The following is a 17,860-nucleotide window of genomic DNA, read 5'->3' on the forward strand; positions in this document are numbered from 1 at the left end:
TCCAACTGCCATATTCGATGTTAAGGTGGATTGCTTAGACAGACAAAAACTCGTCAACAGCTCCAATGAATGAATTCTGTTCTGCCCAACCAAGAATGTGAATCTGGGCTTACAGCCTAGCTCTATTGCTTTTACATTGGTTTAACCATCACAGCTTTCTATAAACCTTCCTGGGAATTATAAATGGATAAGGGTGAGGCAAGTTCCGGGTGTGGGGGAGAAGCCCACAACCTCCCTTAGTATTAGAGGCCCCAGGAAAACTTGCAAGTAATTATGAAACATTGGTTGGCTTTGTAGCATGGGTACAGCTGGACATCTGAAGGATAAACCAGTCCACAGAAAGGAAGGTGATTATTTCTAAATGCCCGGATGAGGGAAATTATCTCCACTCTAGCCTCATCAACTCACTTCTACTAGAGACAGCAAAAATGATATATTCTCTGAAGGCTTCAGGCTGGTGCAGACCCATTTCAAAGCAGATCTCTTCTATGACATCCTGGGCAACCTAGAAAAGTGAAGGAGGGGACAGAAAGTTGCACCACTGGGAACTGGAAAAGCCTATCCACGGGTCATAAGGTGGAATGTGCAAGTTTCAGAACTACACAGAACTCTTCTGCCAGATGAATGTTAAATCTAGGTGTTTGTAGAGGAGTCTGTAAGAAGAAATGTTGAGAGAGGGAATGTTGTTAACCTGACTTTGTGGAAAAAGGTGGAGTAGGGCCTGTCTTTCAGGGAAGTAACAGAGTTGACTCAGCACATTTTTGGCTGAAAACACATTTTGAACGTAAGAAGATTTAAGTGGAATGGAGTTTGCTCCCTGAAAAGATACGTATGTTTTTCTGTCCGGGAGTAAGCTCTGGAAACAAACTGGTAACACAGAGATATATATTCTTCAAGTTTTCATTGAATGGGAATGTTGGGCTGGCTGGTGCAAAATGCCTTGCACTTCTGGCACCTGAAACACGCCACCCAAACCTTTGGAGTTTTGTTGACAAAATATTCCCCCATTTATTTACTGGTTCCATCAGATCGACAAGCATCAAGGGGAGGGAGGGTGTTTCTCCGCACTCACCGAGCAAGTCTTGATTTTGAGGTGCCTTTCGATCCCTCCCGGAAGGAGAAACAGCTGACGCTTTGAACTTCTTCCAACCTTGGGTGGAGGAACAGCATGGCAAAAAGCAAAATTATTAGGGACATAAACAGGGGGAAATGGCGTGCTGTGGGAGCTTTAAGGCACCTTGCTTGCCCATCTCTCTTTCTTTGTCCCCTTTCAGCCCGTAGCAAAGCCATCATCCTTCCAGAGCCTCCCTGGGTGCCCCCTTCCCAGCTGATGGGATCTCAAACTTCCTTCCAGGTTCTCCAAGGATCGCTTGTCAAGTACTCACCACCACGGCTCTGAGCTCCACGTTACTGGGAAACTCACAGCGGCCACCAAACTTGAAAGTCTTCCACAAGTTCTGCTCGCAGGCCTTGGCGATGCCTGTTGATGGATAACAAAGGGAAGCAGAGAAATAAGCACCTTGAAGAAGAGGTAGAAGGACTCCACTCTTGATCTGCCAGAGAGAAATCCCACTGTTGGGACTACTGTAAGTCTTCCCATTCCAGCCTGGGTGGAGCTGATTGCCCACATTTGCTACCCTCTGCTGAATTTAGATTTGGGCAAGCTCCTGAACCTTGAAAGGAAGGATTGTGTGCCACCTGGAGGGTGGCAATCCTCTTTTTGGTTCATTTCTTAACTTCTCATGGTGCGCACCTCCCAAGCTCCCGATTTTCTCCAATAGCAGCAATGTTTCTCTCCAACAGAAAAGATGTGCTGATGGGCTGCAATCATCGCCCAGCTGGAAGTCAAGCTGGGGACAATCCATCTTTGCCAATAACATGCATCCCTCTGGACAGTTTTTAATGAGAACATAACCATGGGTTGTGATGTGACCTAACAGGCTGTCTTCCAGCAAGACACAGAGCAGATGGATTCATTTCCGCGTCTGAAGGACTGGAGAGGGCTGTCTGATTGATGAATTTTGGGCTGGGCCCTGTCAGTTTTCTCCCTCGTACCGCTAGATTCAAACACTTCCTTGTCCCAGGAATCTGAAGCATTTAATTTACTCTACATCCCCACGGAGAGAATGTCTTAGGTGGACAAGAGAAGGAGAGACCACCACTACTATCAATGCAAACATATTTAGGGGGGGGGGGTTAATCCCATGGAGTGATTATTAAAAATGATAAAACCCAAACCCTACAAGACCCCCGTTTGATCCTTTCAGATTGGAGATTGGGGGCTGCACAGAGGACCAGTGGCAAACCCCTGGGATTTCCCAGACACATTCCCTATTTTATGTATTTATTTATTGATATTTCAAATTTAGTCACCACCCCTCTCACTCAAAGATTATCTATTGTCATTGGCAGCCATTTTTCAAATTTTAAAAAATTAAAATTAAAAAGTGAACGTATAGACAAGTTGGTGCGTATGGGCCTCAAAGAACAAGCATGAAGCCCAACTGAAATCCCCATAAATTTACAAATATAGGCAAGCAGCCCATCCCACGCAAGCCTATTAGCTGATTCGCCACCCTCTTATGAAGCAGGAAGGACTCCAGGCTCATTCTGGCCCTCTTGAAACGTCATGCTTGCTGATCTGCCATCCCAGGAGGAATACTGTAGTCCTCCACCCATCCAATGCCAAAAATTGGCTAGCCTAGACCGAGAAGGGCCAGGTTCGCGTGTGGAATAATCTTGCGTCCTTTAGTGGAAAGTTCTACCAGCTCACCTTGGAAATGCAAACCAGGGCAGCCAGAGACCTCCTGGAGGAACTGTAGAAGGTAGGGCTTGAAGACCTCGGAGCATCTATAGTAGGCACTCAGGATATAGAGAAGCTTCCATCCTCTCTGGCAGCTGTTCCTGTGCCAAAGGAGCCAATGCGAGCGTTCAGCCGGATCTTGTGTCTACACAGAGCTAGAGGTAGGAGCAGGAGCTGACTCGGGCAATGGCTGTCCTGGCCTGTCTTGGGACTCCAGAGCTAAAGCCAGGCTTGGCTGGCATCGTCCTTCAGCCAGTGGCTTGGAACATTAGGAGGCTGCACCTCTGCCTTCCACCAGAGAGAAGATGCCAGCCTCCTCCTGAGAAGTCCCAGCAGAGTGAAGCTTGCCCTGAAGCAGCTCTGTCTCCCAATTCATTTGGGTTGAGAAGTATTCTGCTCCACCCCTTGACTGCCCAAGGATTAAAGGTGAGTTACAGTATATGAGTAGGGTATGTCCACACTTCACTATTATCTCCTGCGGCTTTCTCCAACATGCTGTCCAAGGAGCATCTAAATGCGCTACTTCAACTCCCATACTGGAGCTGAAATACAATTCACCTGGAGGACTCTAGGGACGGGACCACTGGACTCCTGAAAGCCAAGAGCATGCAAGGTTGAGGGGCTGGCTTACATCTTGCTGCTGACATTGTCTGTGATCTGCTTGAGGATCTGGCAAAAAACTTCATCCCGGATGACCTCGTGGTCTCCACAGAGCTGGAGAAGAGGCAGGAAAAGAGGCATGGGAGGAGGGGATCGCCAGAAGGTGTAAGTTCTTGCTCTCTTCTCTTTTTCATAACTGGTCAACCACTACTTCCCCCAAAGACCTTCTCACCTGGGAAGTCTCAGCCAGAATCGAACACTTCTGCAAATCCAGAAGCCCTCCTCTACAGAAGGGACAAACCATCCCTGGTTGGTACTGAGCTCCCTAACTCCTAATTTTGCAGGGCCTCAAACTCCCAAAAACAGTACCATGGAAATTTGGCAGCAAAACACTGGTTTTCAGTGATGTGATTTTTAATCAGAATTCAAAAAAGACCAAAAGACTAGAAGATTTAGGGCTAGCCTTCACTTGGCTTAATGTATCTTCACCTTTCAACTGCCTTTTCACTGCACTCCCTCAACTAAGAAAGCACATAACAAAAACCCTGAACTTGTTCATCACGCCCTTCATGGACATTGCTGCCAAGACCCCCTGGCCTCTGGCTGCGAAAAAGGACGTCTTCCCCTGCTCTAGAATAACGTGAAGCCATGGCCCTGGAGATGATGGGAGTGGAACTCTGCACACGAGGTAAGATGTTGGGTTGGTTGCTGGAAAGGGTTAAAATAGCCAGGAGGAGGAGGAGCACCTTGGGGTGACAAGGCAACCCAACCTTGCAACCAAAGTGGACCGACATGGAGATGGAAACAACCAGCCTCTTGTTCCATGGCGGCTCATTCCAGCATCTGCCTTGCCAGGTAGACCAGACAGGAAGCACAGACAGGTGAGCTAAGTCTACTTTACTGTAAGGCTACATTGACAGAATCTTGAAAGTCTGAAAGGACAATTCTCCCGCCGTCTCCTTTACAGCCAGAGAAACTAGGGAGGGTCCCTCCTGAGCCTCTTTCTCCTCCCATTATGCAGCTGCGGGCTCTGCCCTCTCTTATCTGACCGTTCCCTTGGCAGTGTCTCTTTACTCCGCCTCCCAAGGTCTTTCCCACACACCGTTACAGATATTACAAGTCAACATAGGAACGAGGGTTACCTTCAACAAAGTATAGACCACATCCAGTTCAGACAGTCCTCTGAGTGGAAGGTCACCCATGAACTTCATCACAGCTAGGGGAACAAAGAAGGAAAAAACACATACACACCCCGAACAACTGGGATTGTCCCTTCAACTACCCATGCCTCGGTTGGGTTCATATGTCATAATGTAATCTAGCTTGTTTGGTTTTGACCTGGCATGAGGGAACCGGCCACTGTTGTTTGCCCATCGTACTGCGTGATCAGCATTATGCGTGGACATTAACGTAGACTGTGAAGCTCTATAGTAGCTCCTTGCCTGCTGAATGCGGTCATCTCCCTGATTCACACCAGAAACCTACTCAGCAGCAAAGCAGCTGTTGATAGCTGGCTGATGGAAGACTCTTCCAAGTCTGCTGACCTTTGGAGCGGTGTCGGAATCTCCAAAGCTTTGCATATGAAGATAATAACCATAACCAAGTAAATCATAGAGCTTGAATCACTTATTACTGTTTTTACGTGCAAAGCGTTTGGACGAAAGCAACCTGTTCCAGGACTTGGATAGCTCATGCTGCTATCATAAGCCAACCAGTCCTTGCCAAACTGTCATGGCTGCCAAGCTTGTAGAACTGATCTTCGGAAGCTGGCGAGAGAAAAATAAATGGTCCACGTTGACTGAAATGCAATGACTGCAAAACCCGGGTCTCAAAACTCTCCAACCATAATAGCTTTCTTCACTCTGAACTCACGGCGCAGAGTGCGGATTGCTTCCTAGGAGAGGTGGGCACCTGGCTGCAGGAGAAAGACTCACCCTGAAAGGATTCTGCTGCTATTTTGTTCAGGCTGCTGTTGGTGAATCCAATGAGCGACTCCTGGATGGGGCACTGGAGGGCCAGCAAGGGAGAAAATGTAAGATGATAAGCTGGATGTGGGAATCACCCACGCTGGAGGAAGTCACGTGTGCAGATAAGTGGGCAAGACGGTTGGCACACTCTGGGGGATTTCTCCAGAGCTCCTTGTCTTGGTTCAAAGGGGAAACTGCCAAGAGCATAGTTCTGCTGTGCACAGGATGCTCATTCAAAGAAGTGCTTGGAAAAGTGGGAATATAAGCCAGCAAACCAGGAGATCTGTGCTCCTGAAGGAAACAATCGTTGTTACCTTGGTGTATTTCAGAACATCTGCCACACTCTTGGATTCGACACCCTTCTTCGATTTCTGCTTGTCCCTGAAATCATAAACAACAAAGTAAATCAAGAATAAAAACATGAATGCCGTGTGCGTTGGGGGACAGAGGGATACCAACTGTAGGATGCCCAGCTCCAACCAAACTCTTGACTGGAAATAAAATAAATAGCTTCTTTTCCCATGCCCTGGTGAGCACTTTAGATAGTTGTTATATCTGCACACTACTGGAATCAAAACTGATTTCTGTTATAAAAGGTTCTCTCTCTCTTTTACCATGCCTGCTTCTCCCACACACCCCCTCTTGACTTACCTCTTGGCCCTCCCAGGGCCCCCCTAAACAATAACAGGGATTTCATAAATAACTGGTGTTCCAAGGTAACATGAGAGGTGGTGACCTCCTGGAATTCTTTCTCAGGCCGCTGACCCCTTCACCTCCTCCTTTTTCCTTCAAGGGCAACACACTCACGTCTTTGCCCTCTGCCCTTCTCGGAAATACTTCTTGGCAAACTCCAGCATGGTGAAGGGGCCTCCTTGTGGTCTCTTCTCTGGGGTGCTCTTAAATTCCTCCCAGCTCTCCAAGTATTCCTCGCCACCTGGGGAAACCTGCAGTGAGGGCAAAAGAGACCCATAACGGTTTGCAATGGAGCCTCTCCAACAACCCTCAAAGGTGCAGCCGATACATTTGCCCAGCACTGTTGTGCCAACCCAGGAGATGGGTTGCTTGGGCGTGTTGGCTGAAACCCTCAACACGCACACGTATAGTGTTTGCAGAGGTCAGAATGCTATTCAAGCATGGGTCCCCATTTGACCCAATGAAAGGGATCCATATTTTTCATCCCCAGCAATGAGTTAAAAGATTGAGCAAGGGAACCATGGGCCCCATATGCCTGCTCCTGCCTCCTTCCTCTTGAATCCTGGCTCCCTGCCAGACAAGGACATTCACACCTCCATGACCAACTTGCCTCAACCTTCCTGTCCAGCTCCTGAGCCACAGCCGCTGATGCCACAGCCACAGCCACCGAGGCCGGGCCAGCCACCTTGGCCTGCTTGTTGTTGGGGTCCTCCTTCTTCTCCGTGGGCAGGTGCGTGAAATCCGGGGCTGCCACTGGTTGGACGCAACTGGCGGGGAAGAGCCCCGACTTCCCGTAGATGGCACCGAACTTCCACCCTATCCCAGGAATAAGAGATCCCGAGAACAGTTGTCAAGAGATCTTCCCTCTTTATGGCCCTCCAAGCACCTTCCCCCAAGGAAGGGGAGTGGGTTACATAGAGGCTTGCTTGTTTGCCTGATAGATTTCTACTCCACCTTTCCTCTAGGAGAACAAGGTAGTGTTTTTCTTCCATTTTTCCCCCAGCAAAAACTCTGTGACATAGGTTGGGCTGAGAGAGAGGAAGTGGTCCAAAGGCCCCTTGCAAGCTGCTGTCTGGCTTCCAAGATTCTGTTACCATACCCTATTACAATAACGTCAAGTTCCAGTTGCCCTTGCATTGTCCTTTCCTTGATCTGACCTCCCTTGAAGGACCGTCATCAGTCTTGAAAGCCTGACCATGACCTTCCGTGGCTAAGGGAGACTTGAACCTGGCTTTCCCCAAGTACAGTCCAACACCTTCACCAAACTGGCTCTGATTGCTGGCTTTTTTCTACTACAGCAGAGTGAAAGGCAAAGCAGGAGGAAGAACAGCATCCCACATTGCTCGGTGGTAGAAGAAAAGTGCTTTTGACTTTCCCCCTTTGGGTCAGGATCCAGCAACCTCAGGAATCATAGATTTGGATGGGCCAATCCATCTGTTTCTCTTATTTTTTCTGACTCTGTCACAATCCCTCTGTCAACACTTCCATTTTGTTTAGTTTGACGTTTGCTGTAAGATTGGGCAAAGTGGGTGCGCTCCAGGTCCCGTTGATTAAACAGTGTGATCTGTTTGGACCTAGGAAGCTCTAAACATCTCCAACCAAGGAATGAGTTTGCTCAAGGGGAAAAAAACCCCAGCATGCAGCTGAAAGGTAGAACAGGTCAAAGGACAGGGGCCTGGAAGAGAGCAGAGCAGAGCAGAGCAGAGCAGAGCAGAGCACACCACACAGAAGCCACCCACCAAAATCCAGGGTGCCTTTTTTGACCTCTTCCAGGAGCATCACTTTCTTCCTCACCACGCAGCCATAACAGTGGTCTGTGGGTGGGAGAAGCACAAGGGCATCAGAGGGACCCCAGAAACACTTCCACATAGAGTGGGGGACTCAGGCCCACCACAAATCTCTCCTCTTGCATCTGCAGTGACGCCGCTAAACTTTGCGTTAATTCTTTTGCAAAATTCATTTTTATTTCCATTTCTCTTATTGTTAACACAGGCAGCTGGTGTTGTGAAAGTTTAATCTGTGAAAAAACATTTTTCCTTCCTGGAGACCTCATTAATTCTCCCTCCATCTTTATCTCCATTAAAGTCTTTTGCATCTTCTCTTGTCTTTGTCTTTCCAGTGTGCTATTTTGCTGTATAAATGGCCCTCTCATAAAGGCTTCACTAGCATCCCATATTGTCTTTATGACTGTGCCTTTATTGAGATTATTCTCAAAAAAAGCCTTCAATTTCTTTTTACAGTCCTCCATTACTGATTCCGTTTGTAGCAAAGTCTCATTTAACCTCTATCTATAGGTTTTAGCTCTCCTCTTATGTATTAGTGGAGGATTGCATTCATTCTTTACGCTCCTCCTTCATAGTCTCTATTGGAATTCATCTTTCTGGTGCACCTTCCAGGCTGGAGGGTGTTTAGGTCAATAGCATGTTGGAAAATATGGAATTCCCATTCATGCTCTATTAGCCACCAAAGTGGCCTGGGGAGCAAACTCCGGTTTGACCTTGATGATTATGAGAGGGAATTAAACTTGCAGACAGCAAGGCAAGGATTAGAGCTGCATGCGAAGTAGAAAGGGGCAGAGAATGATTTTTCTGCTATTTTAGGAGTTTCAATTAATACCCCAGATTCAGTTAAAGACATTCAGAAATGGGATGACTGTCCTTCAGAATCCTCTCTAACCTTAGTGGGTTAAACACATTCTTTGTTCATTGATAGGCCTATGTTTATAAACGATTGTTAGAATATACCAAATCAGATGTTCAAGAATATCAGAAGAACTGGAGCATCTGGTCCATGAATGTCAATGGAAGGAGATTGTGGCATCTGGGGGACACATTTCTATTCATTTTAAATGATGATTAATTCAACAAATATTAGTTTGCATCTGTTGGACACCTGTGCATTTTTGAGGAAGGAAGTGGTGGGTGGGTTCAACTCTGTATGCCAGTGTTTCTCAACCTTGGCAACCTTAAGACACGTGGACTTCAATTCCCAGAATTCTGGGAGTTGAAGTCCATGCATCTTAAAGTTGCCAAGGTTGAGAAACACTGCTGTATGCCATAGGTGAATTTTCCGGCTCTCAGCAAAGTGGAATATTTGAGAGATGAATGAAACTGATCACCTTGGGAAACTTCCTAATCATTGTGTCTGCAAAGATAAGCTGAAGCAATGCTTTCTCCCCCCTGCACATACATTTGCAAACATTTATTACAGCTGCTGTTGTTATGGTTGACTGTACAGTCAGCCAGATGTTAGGCTGGATTTGGCATTTTTCTCCACCCATCAAGTCCTTCCCAAGGACCTGGGATAGTCAAATGTTGTTGTTTAGTAATATTAAAGGTATTGTTGCAGGATGGAAGCTGTTCCAAGTAAAGCTGCCTTCTGCAATTGGCTGACGGTGATTATTATCCTCCTGCTCCTGCTGCTGCTGCTGCATTACATTTCTGCTAAAATTCTTCTCCTGTTATGTTGCTCACCTGGTTCCAAGCCCTCCATGGGTCGCAGGCAAATGATGTCTCCCTTGTGAAAACTCAGAAAGTTTTCAGCATTTGTGATATGGTTCTTAATGGCAACCATATATTGTGAGTCCTAAATCAGAGAAAAAACCACGAGTGTCTGGTTCAAAATGCTGGACCAAGCAAAGCTGTCCTGCTGACCCTCCATCCCTGCAAGGAGACCCCGGAACAACTCAGGAGGCAGTAAGCAAAATTTAGCCCCCCTCCTGCATACTGCAGTCTGCCAGAGGCAGCGGAACCCCAGATTAATCAACCAACTGGAGAGAGGAACAATACTAATACTAAATACTAGTACTAAAAAATACTTATGTTAAGATCAAACCCCTTGTCTTTTGCACCACCCAGCCTGGCTGACAAGAATCAAAACCAATGCAGTACAACAAGCCACAGAAAGGATTACAGGAGGAAAAGGGAAGTATTATGTCACAAAAAGAGGCAGCTAAACCAAAGCACGGAATAAAGAAATATGAAGGGGGGAGCAGGGCCTTCCTAAGTCAAAAAGCTTTTCACCAGCTGGGATAAGGCTACTCCGGAGAGGGCCAGAGAGACATCCAGAAGGTTCTGCAGTTCAGGGCTGGTGAGCTACAGTATGTTTGGGTTAAAAACATTTTAAAAATCCCTACTGGTTGAAGGTGAACTTCCACCCCTTCTAGGATCCTGTTTCCAACGCAGTGATCAATGAATCAACAATACGTTTCTTTATCATGGTTTATTCTAAACAGACTGCTATTCATTAAATGCAGTCCCCAAGTAGCTGCAACCTTCTCCCTCTCCAATATAATTTCTGGCCCCACAGGATTCCCACCACCATCATAATCAATAGCCACTCGTACCGGAGACTGAATTTCTCTAAGCTCTTTTTAAAGCCGTTTATCTATTATTATTTATTGAACACATTTCTGTAAGTTAGGGGCTGTTCCCACGATTTGGGGCTGTGAAATATTGGCCCCCCATCTGTTCTTTCTCCCTGACAGCCACCTCCCCCACCAGATCCACCATCTGAGCTCTTACCTTCTTGAGTTCCATGATAAAGTGGTCAATCAGGGCCTTTACCTGGACAGCTTTGGGGGAGAAGAGGATCAGCTTCTCATTGACCAGGTTGAATTCCAGCATGTTCTTGGAGGGGATGCTGACAAACAGGAGCTCGCTATAGCTGGGGAGGAGGGGTGTGGAGAGAGAAAAGGGGTTCCTTGGTTAATTGCTAAGCCAGGATGTAGTCCAAAAGAGGCACACTGAAGACCTCCTTGTCATTGAGATGGGCTGCTCAACCTCTTCCGTCTTGGAACCCAGATAAAAAGGTCTTCTAAGGAATCTTGAATTCCAAGGAACTTGGGAAGAACAGCCATTCTAAGGGTGATGAAAAAGGCCACCACTTCCAGCCATTTGTGATCTGGCCAGCAGCCAACCATGAATCCAGTTCAGCGGCTCTGCCAATTTCCCTTTTTGCTTGATCTGTTGCTGACCGTCAGTTCAATCTGGCCCATTTCTCGACCATCTAACGGGCTCAGCCGCCCCAACCTGCAGAACACCTACATGAAATTTATTCAACCTTTTATTTATTTTATTTATTTATCAAACTTTATCACCGCCCATCTCCTCCACATGGGGGGACTCTGGGCGGTTTACAATTTCATGCATTATCCTTCTCATGAGCCCGTTTTTATATGTACTTCCCCTAACGTTTTTCATTTTGTTTGCATGGTTTTTTTTAAATACAAGCATCCTTACGCATTTTTTTACTCTTTCTCTTCTTTTTTGCTTTAAACTTTGTACGTGTAGTCAATTAGCTAAAAACTGGATAAGAATTTAGATGGGAGACGTTTCTTATCTATTCCCTATCTGTGAGTTCAGGTGGAAAATTTGTAAAACCCGATGAGACTCAAGTGATGTGAAAAATGCCAGCAACTGCTGAGAGAGACGATTCCTTGCTAAATCCCCATCCCACCCCTTCGCTTTGCATTTTCCCCTCTGGACAGGGGCGCGCTGGCCTTACCTATAGCCTCGCAGCACCCGGACCTGCTCCCCAGGAAGATTGGCCCCTTTGACCAGTCGCAGGAGTTTAATCCCCGTGTCGGACACGGCCAAGATTTGCACTCCGGTGCCAACGCTGCCCTAAAGGGTGAGAGAGATTGGTTTGCGAGGCTGGGCCCAGCCCCCAAGGAAAGCTGAAGCTTCAAGACAGCCCAGGAGGAAAACTTTCTTCTGTTCATGAGTTCACGCCATCGGAATGAGAGCTGTTTTTAAAATTAAAACATAACAGTGGGGGATATCAATAGTTTGGAAGGCCAAGGGAGGAAATCTCTGAATTTTGGAGCAAATGAAGCCACGGCTGGCAAATGAAGTCTCCAGATGAGGGCAGAAGCGTGCCAATGGGCTGGGTGCCTTAGCCACCCAATTTGCAGGAATTGCGCTCAGAGTCTACTCCAGTGTTTCTCCACCTTGGCCACTTTAAGACGTGTAGACTTCAACTCCCAGAATTCCCCAGTCAGCATGGCTGGCTGGGGAATTCTGGGAGTTGAAGTCCACACGTCTTAAAGTGGCCAAGGTGGAGAAAAATTGGTCTAACCCATAGGGCAGAGTGCGCTGTCTTCTTTCAAGCTTTGGCTGCAGCAGCAAATACCATGTGACGCTGATCTGTTGCATTGGTTTAAGTCAAGTGTGTCCGTGGGGTATGGTCAAAAAAGTCAAGATGACAGCTGCAGCGATGCAACCGGTGTCCATCAAACCTGGATGGAGCTTCACAGAAGCCATCTTGCTGTTTTGACCACCGCCTGGTTTAAGTGAATCTCACAGCTTTGTGGGGTGGGGGAATTCTCTTACTGTAGCTGGAAAAAGACGGGAGAAATACACCTCCCAATTCTCCCGGGCCACACGGATAATTTCCTTCTTGACGCTTTCATCAGCTACCGGGCTGAAGGAGTCCAGCTTGTTTTCTGCTGCAGGGAGAAACCACACCAGCGTTCTCAGAATGTCTCTGAGAAGTTAAAACTGGCACCCAATCCCTCTCTCATCCTGATTTCTTTTAAAGGCCTGTGAGTTGAAAAGCCAAGATTAAAGGTCAGTATTGAACCAGCAAGAATGCATCCAACTTTTGCAGAGGGAAGAATCTCCTTCCCTCAACGGCCAGCCTAGAATTTCTCGAAAGGACTCCCAGCAAGAACGACAAGGAGGGCAATTTTTTCCTCTCTTTTGGCAACCGGTGCCCAGAGGTAGACTGCTCTTGAGCACGGAGCCTCCAGTAGGGCTCTGCTCATTACTGCCGGCTGATATAGACAATTCTTCTCCTTGATGAAGGGCAGAAAAGATGCTCCAACCACTAGTACGTTTTGCCACTGGACACTTTTCCAACATAGCATGATAACACCTGGAGATCTTCCCTCCTCCCTTCCTCTCAAAGAAGGTTTATCTATTTATTTATTTAATCAAATTTTATCACCGCCCATCTCCCCCCCAGAGGAGGGACTCTGGGCAGTTACCAAAAAGCGTTTTCATGTGTAACTTCTCCCCCTCCGTGACACGAATGCAGGCGTCAGACAGAGTATCGTTGAAGATCTGCGAAGAGAGTCACACAAGGTGGGAAGGAGAGGTCATTGCTGGCTCTCAGAAGGGCCCTCAAAGCAGAGCGTTGGCTTCAGTCATAGAGGATATGCACGGCTCCAGGTTGAACTGCTTTGTTCCTGGCGTTCTCTGAGCTTGGTGGTTTTCCTGCAGACCGTTCATTATCAGGTTAGGCAGCATCCCCATTGCCTGGAGGAGTAGAGTTCGCTGGCGGTCTTGACTGGAGTGTGGTTCAACTCCACACCCCCACGCCTTGAGGATGCTACCGAGCCTGCTCGTGAAACTTTTGCAGGGAAACCACCACGCTCAGGGAAGGCCAAGAACTCAACCCACGTTTTCTTGTTGAAAACAGTTTTCATTGCAATTTTATATTCAATCATCCTAACCTTCCAGGAGACCTCCGTAGTCTTGGGGGCACAGAAAGTAAAAACAATGCAGCTTTGCAATAGCACGGCACCCCTCCCAGGGAAAAATTCAGCCTTAAAAATCCTGCCCAGGGAGGCCTCTGAGGTCCGAGGGAACCGGGAACATGCCTTCTCAGGTGACCAGCGGTGAGATTAGCATCAGTGGCAGAACTACATGCGGAGGCCACTCACCTGCCGAAAAAGGAGGTCCAGCAGAAGAGGGCTGCTGATATTCTCCTTTGGGTAAAAAACCTGCAAGGCAAGGAAAGGGGAAGGTAGGGCATCCTGATTTGGGGGAGTGCCGGTAAAAAAAAGAGGTCCAGCATCTTGTCTTCAGGGCAAACCGGGGCACCCCTGCAACAGCTTTCTCTGGGATGTTTTCTGCAACCCAAAGGTAAAGTGCAACTGAATATGGAGGCCTGATCTCGCTCTCAGAGCCTCCTCGCCATTCATGGACCTCTCTTCCCCCCCCTCCTGTGCCATGATGAGTTCCGTTGTTGTTGTTGTGCGGGGTGTGTGTTGTGCCCTTTCTTTGACTGCCATGAAACCGTGTCACGGAGGCTGCTTTCTAATATTTGAAACAGCAAGCCGACGTTTCTCCTGCACCGTCTTATAAAACCTGGCCGTGTTTCCCTCCCCCCGCCCCAGCCGGAAGAAGGCGCGAGAGAGGGGTCCGTAAAAACATACCTCCTTCCTGAGATAGATCTTCCAAGAGACATTGTGGTACCCATAAAACCCCTCGCTGCTTCGACGGTGGAGCCTCGTCTGGACCGGCTCGTCCTCAGATGCTAACGCTCGCGAGACCGGGGCTGGACAAGAGAAAAGCCGTCTGTTCTTTCTCATCTTTCTGAAGGGGAAAAGTACCCACGTGGCATGTGCTGTATGTACCACCTACCCCCAAAAGCAATCGCCGTCATCACAATATCCACATTTCGTGGCTCTAATCAACTGAGTCGGGGGGAGGGACACTGGTGCTGGTGTGGCAGAGGCAGCCACGCGTCAGCGGGCAGGAAGTTGGTTCTCCCAGGCCAGGAATCCAACCAACAGAGAGCAGGGGGTATTTTCTTACCTGAAGAGGCATCAGGGAAAGGCCGGGCCATGGCAGGGGGCTCAGCGGCCTTGGCACTAGCCACTGGCCTCACCATGGCAATGGTCTCCCTTGGTGCTGTTTCTTGGACAGCCTGCAAGGAAGCCATTTCACACATTACCCAAAGGGGAACCCGTGCTGTCCTTTGCTGATGTTCAGCCTAGTTCCAGTACCTGGTTGCCTTTTTATCTTGCCTTCTTAGGAAACCTAAGCCCTAAGTTTCAGGGGTCCTTGGCCAAGATGCTTTTCAAGTGCCCACTGCCGTCACCCCCATTCTAAGGGATCCAATTTCCACATTAGCACTGCCCCTTCATTTGCTGCCTCTCTGGCATCAGTTGGCATGGCTGCCCCAAAGGAAATGCTCCAACTTCTCCCTCTGACCCCTCTTTACAGTGGCCAAGAGGGCCAGTGAGCAAGCAGAGGTGGCAAAAAAAAAAAAAAAGAAAGGAACAGCAGGAGGCTCAGGGACCAGCTACCAAGATTTCGTGTCAGCTCCTCATTTTTGAGTTAACAGACTTTTGGCTGTTCTCTTCTCAGCTTAAAGTTCTCTACATTTATTCCTGGTTTATGAAGTGGCTTTTTCTGGCGTGAGAATCAGGGCCTTCTTCTCACCTGCCTCACCTTTCCTACCAGCAGCAGAACCACCAAGTTAGCTGGGTCTCGGAAAACACCACTTGCTCATGGACAAAGCCGGTTTTGCTGGGGGGCTCCAACAAGTGGGTCTGCTCAGCCAGCCATCTGGCCATACCTGAAGGGGTTGCCGGGGTACCTCTGTAGGTGCCATCTGTCTCTTCAGGATCATCAAGGCTTCTTCATGGGGGTCCATTTTCTTCACAAAGACCTTCCCCCCTTCCTTTCTGAAAAGACAGGCCGGGGCAGACAGGGGTGTACAAATCCAATCAATCGATCAGTCAGTCAAAAACCTTCCCAGCAAAGCCCCAAAACAGAACTCTAAGAAATAGAACTGATGATCTGGAAGCATTCCCTAACCGCCGACGTTTTGAGATACACTGCCTCTAAGCATGGAAGCTCTGCATGATCAGGAAGGAGCGTAAACCGTTTTTTCAAATGTATTCATGGGGGGGAAGGAGGCGAAAGGCTGTTGGAGGAGGAGATCTGACCTGATTGGCTCTGGAACCCGCGAAGGTTGCTGGCACTGTTTGATGATGTTGCGGATATTCTGCGTAGGCTCGGGGTTGTGTTCCGAATTCAGCTTGGAATGGCGGACAAGCTCACCAGCCTGAAACTTGGAGCCGGACTCTAGACAAGGAGGTGGGAGAGAAACCGAAGTAAGTTGGTGGCAGATTCTTGGGATGAAGGTTTCGCTGGGGCTGGCCCAAGGGCTGCATTCACACATTGTCGGAGGACACAAATGGTTTCAAGCTGAAGAGCTTGTGTGTCAAAAAAGCTGATCCCAGACATTGTATCATGCCACAAACTATGTTTGCAAGCCACAACGACCAACGACCGGGCTTCCACATCATCAAAGCAAACAAACCATATGAGCTTGATAAGAGTCGGTCTTCTGAACCTGCAACAGCTGACCTTATAAAAGGACTTACACACATTGGGTGAATCACAGAATCTTAAACCCAGATTAACAAGCCACAACTGCTGGCTTCCACGACATGCTATAACCAAACCAATCAACGATATGATGGCTTATCCAAAAGGCCTTGTTTTTACACCCCACAAAAGTTGGACCCCCACTACTCAGCCCCTTTTAGCCCATTGTGTCAATACAGCCTCTGTGTGTGCGGGGAGGGGCGTAAGCAGATTTCTGTGCCTTGCTAATGGAACGCCTGCCACGGATGAGTGTTAATTTTCAGATTAAGCACACGGTATTTAAAGCAGTCTCTTCTTCTGCGCCACTTGCAGCTGGCAAGTCCTCTGATTCCTCCTTACCTGGTTTCTGAAAGGTCGTCGTCCTCTGGGCAATGCCTAAAGATGATGCAGATCCACCCACAAACCTTCTTCCAGCTTCCCCCTGTCAAAGGGAGGGTGGGGGTGGTGGAATTAATTACCACTGGGAATCATGCTTCTCCCGGGGCAGGGATCTTGGCCTGTCTTGTCCAACCCAGGCCCCCTCCCTGAACTTCTGCCCACCCTTACCAACTTGCCTTCGACTAATCTGGGGGAGCCAAAGAGGACCCCCTGCGAAGCTGTTTCCCCTCCACCCACAATTCCCCAGACCTGGGCCATTGCTCCAGGGCAGACCGGTGGATTGAAAGCCTGGCCTTGCCCAGAGGACGCGCAGCAGAAAAAGACCCAGAGCAGCAGCGCTTGCCTCTGCCAGCCTGCAAGAGGAGTGAAATGGATACCAATGCTGCTTGGGAGGTAAGTATCCAATGTCGGGCAGCCAAGAAGAAAACAAAGGCGCAGAGTTGCCGGAAAAGGGGAAGGGATCGGCTGGTGGTGCAGCCTCGGTGGATGGCCAGATGCCACCCCAAAGCAGCTCCTGGCATCCTCGCCATCGCCCCAGCTGGCAGGGCTGGCAAGTCTGATTGTGCTTCGCTTCACCCCCCGCCCCATACTCCTGTGAAACTGAGAGGTGTCTGTCTGAGCCATTTCCCCCTCCCCTTAGATAGCTTTGGGCTTCTCGCTTCATTGCTCTGGAAATGGATCTGGCTTATCGCCGTCAAAGTCATCTTGACTTTCTACACCAGTGATTCTCAACCTTGGCCACTTTAAGATGGGTGGACTTCAACTCCCAGAATTCCCCATGGCTGGCTGGGGAATTCTGGGAGTTGAAGTCTGTTGGCATTCCTTTGTTTTTGCTCGGACCAAGCCATTAGGTTACCATGATAATTTAGTACTTCCTTAAGTATCGGCAGGGTGAAGAGGTCGAACTTAATTGTCCTCAGTTTGGGTGTTAATAGCTGCATTGCCTGGGGGAGGGCAGCTTGCCTGGGCTTGTTTAGTTTCACTTTTGTAGCCTGCCAGCCCAGGTGCAGCTCAGTCCTCTCTGAGTGCTTGTGAGTACACAGCTTGTAAAATATGTTTTTGTGCTTTCTGTAAATACATTTATTTTTATAGAAATGCCTGGTGTGTGATTTTTCTGATCTCTTGGGCCAAACACTTTCCAGCACTCTGACAAAGTCCACCCATCTTAAAGTGGCCAAGGTTGAGAAACATTATCCTACATTATCCAGTGTGTCTGCTTGAGAATGGGGGTGGAGAGAGAGACTTTTCTAACCTGGTTTGCAGCTGTGATAGCTAGGGATGGGCTAGAATCC

The 17,860-nt window shown here is 48.2% G+C and overlaps 1 protein-coding gene across 1 annotated transcript in view; it reads right to left on the bottom strand.

Annotated features, from left to right (window-relative positions):
* The window catches only part of MYO15A (myosin XVA), a 57,623-nt gene that overhangs the window by 5,543 nt on the left and 34,220 nt on the right, over nucleotides 1–17,860 (bottom strand). Inside the window, exons 39-60 of the mRNA XM_063315061.1 lie at nucleotides 16,530–16,611; nucleotides 15,746–15,884; nucleotides 15,373–15,481; nucleotides 14,607–14,718; nucleotides 14,225–14,346; nucleotides 13,730–13,789; nucleotides 13,052–13,127; nucleotides 12,396–12,511; nucleotides 11,569–11,687; nucleotides 10,587–10,728; nucleotides 9,537–9,648; nucleotides 7,803–7,877; nucleotides 6,674–6,879; nucleotides 6,178–6,314; nucleotides 5,685–5,751; nucleotides 5,338–5,410; nucleotides 4,546–4,619; nucleotides 3,435–3,517; nucleotides 2,774–2,904; nucleotides 1,386–1,480; nucleotides 1,073–1,150; nucleotides 409–505 (exon numbers count right to left, since the gene is read on the bottom strand). Of these exons, the coding sequence (XP_063171131.1) occupies nucleotides 409–505; nucleotides 1,073–1,150; nucleotides 1,386–1,480; nucleotides 2,774–2,904; nucleotides 3,435–3,517; nucleotides 4,546–4,619; nucleotides 5,338–5,410; nucleotides 5,685–5,751; nucleotides 6,178–6,314; nucleotides 6,674–6,879; nucleotides 7,803–7,877; nucleotides 9,537–9,648; nucleotides 10,587–10,728; nucleotides 11,569–11,687; nucleotides 12,396–12,511; nucleotides 13,052–13,127; nucleotides 13,730–13,789; nucleotides 14,225–14,346; nucleotides 14,607–14,718; nucleotides 15,373–15,481; nucleotides 15,746–15,884; nucleotides 16,530–16,611 (2,305 nt within the window). The remainder of the gene's footprint in view (nucleotides 1–408; nucleotides 506–1,072; nucleotides 1,151–1,385; nucleotides 1,481–2,773; nucleotides 2,905–3,434; nucleotides 3,518–4,545; nucleotides 4,620–5,337; nucleotides 5,411–5,684; nucleotides 5,752–6,177; nucleotides 6,315–6,673; nucleotides 6,880–7,802; nucleotides 7,878–9,536; nucleotides 9,649–10,586; nucleotides 10,729–11,568; nucleotides 11,688–12,395; nucleotides 12,512–13,051; nucleotides 13,128–13,729; nucleotides 13,790–14,224; nucleotides 14,347–14,606; nucleotides 14,719–15,372; nucleotides 15,482–15,745; nucleotides 15,885–16,529; nucleotides 16,612–17,860) is intronic.

The sequence above is a fragment of the Candoia aspera genome, chromosome 14 (assembly GCF_035149785.1).
Source record: "Candoia aspera isolate rCanAsp1 chromosome 14, rCanAsp1.hap2, whole genome shotgun sequence".
NCBI lineage: Eukaryota > Metazoa > Chordata > Lepidosauria > Squamata > Boidae > Candoia > Candoia aspera.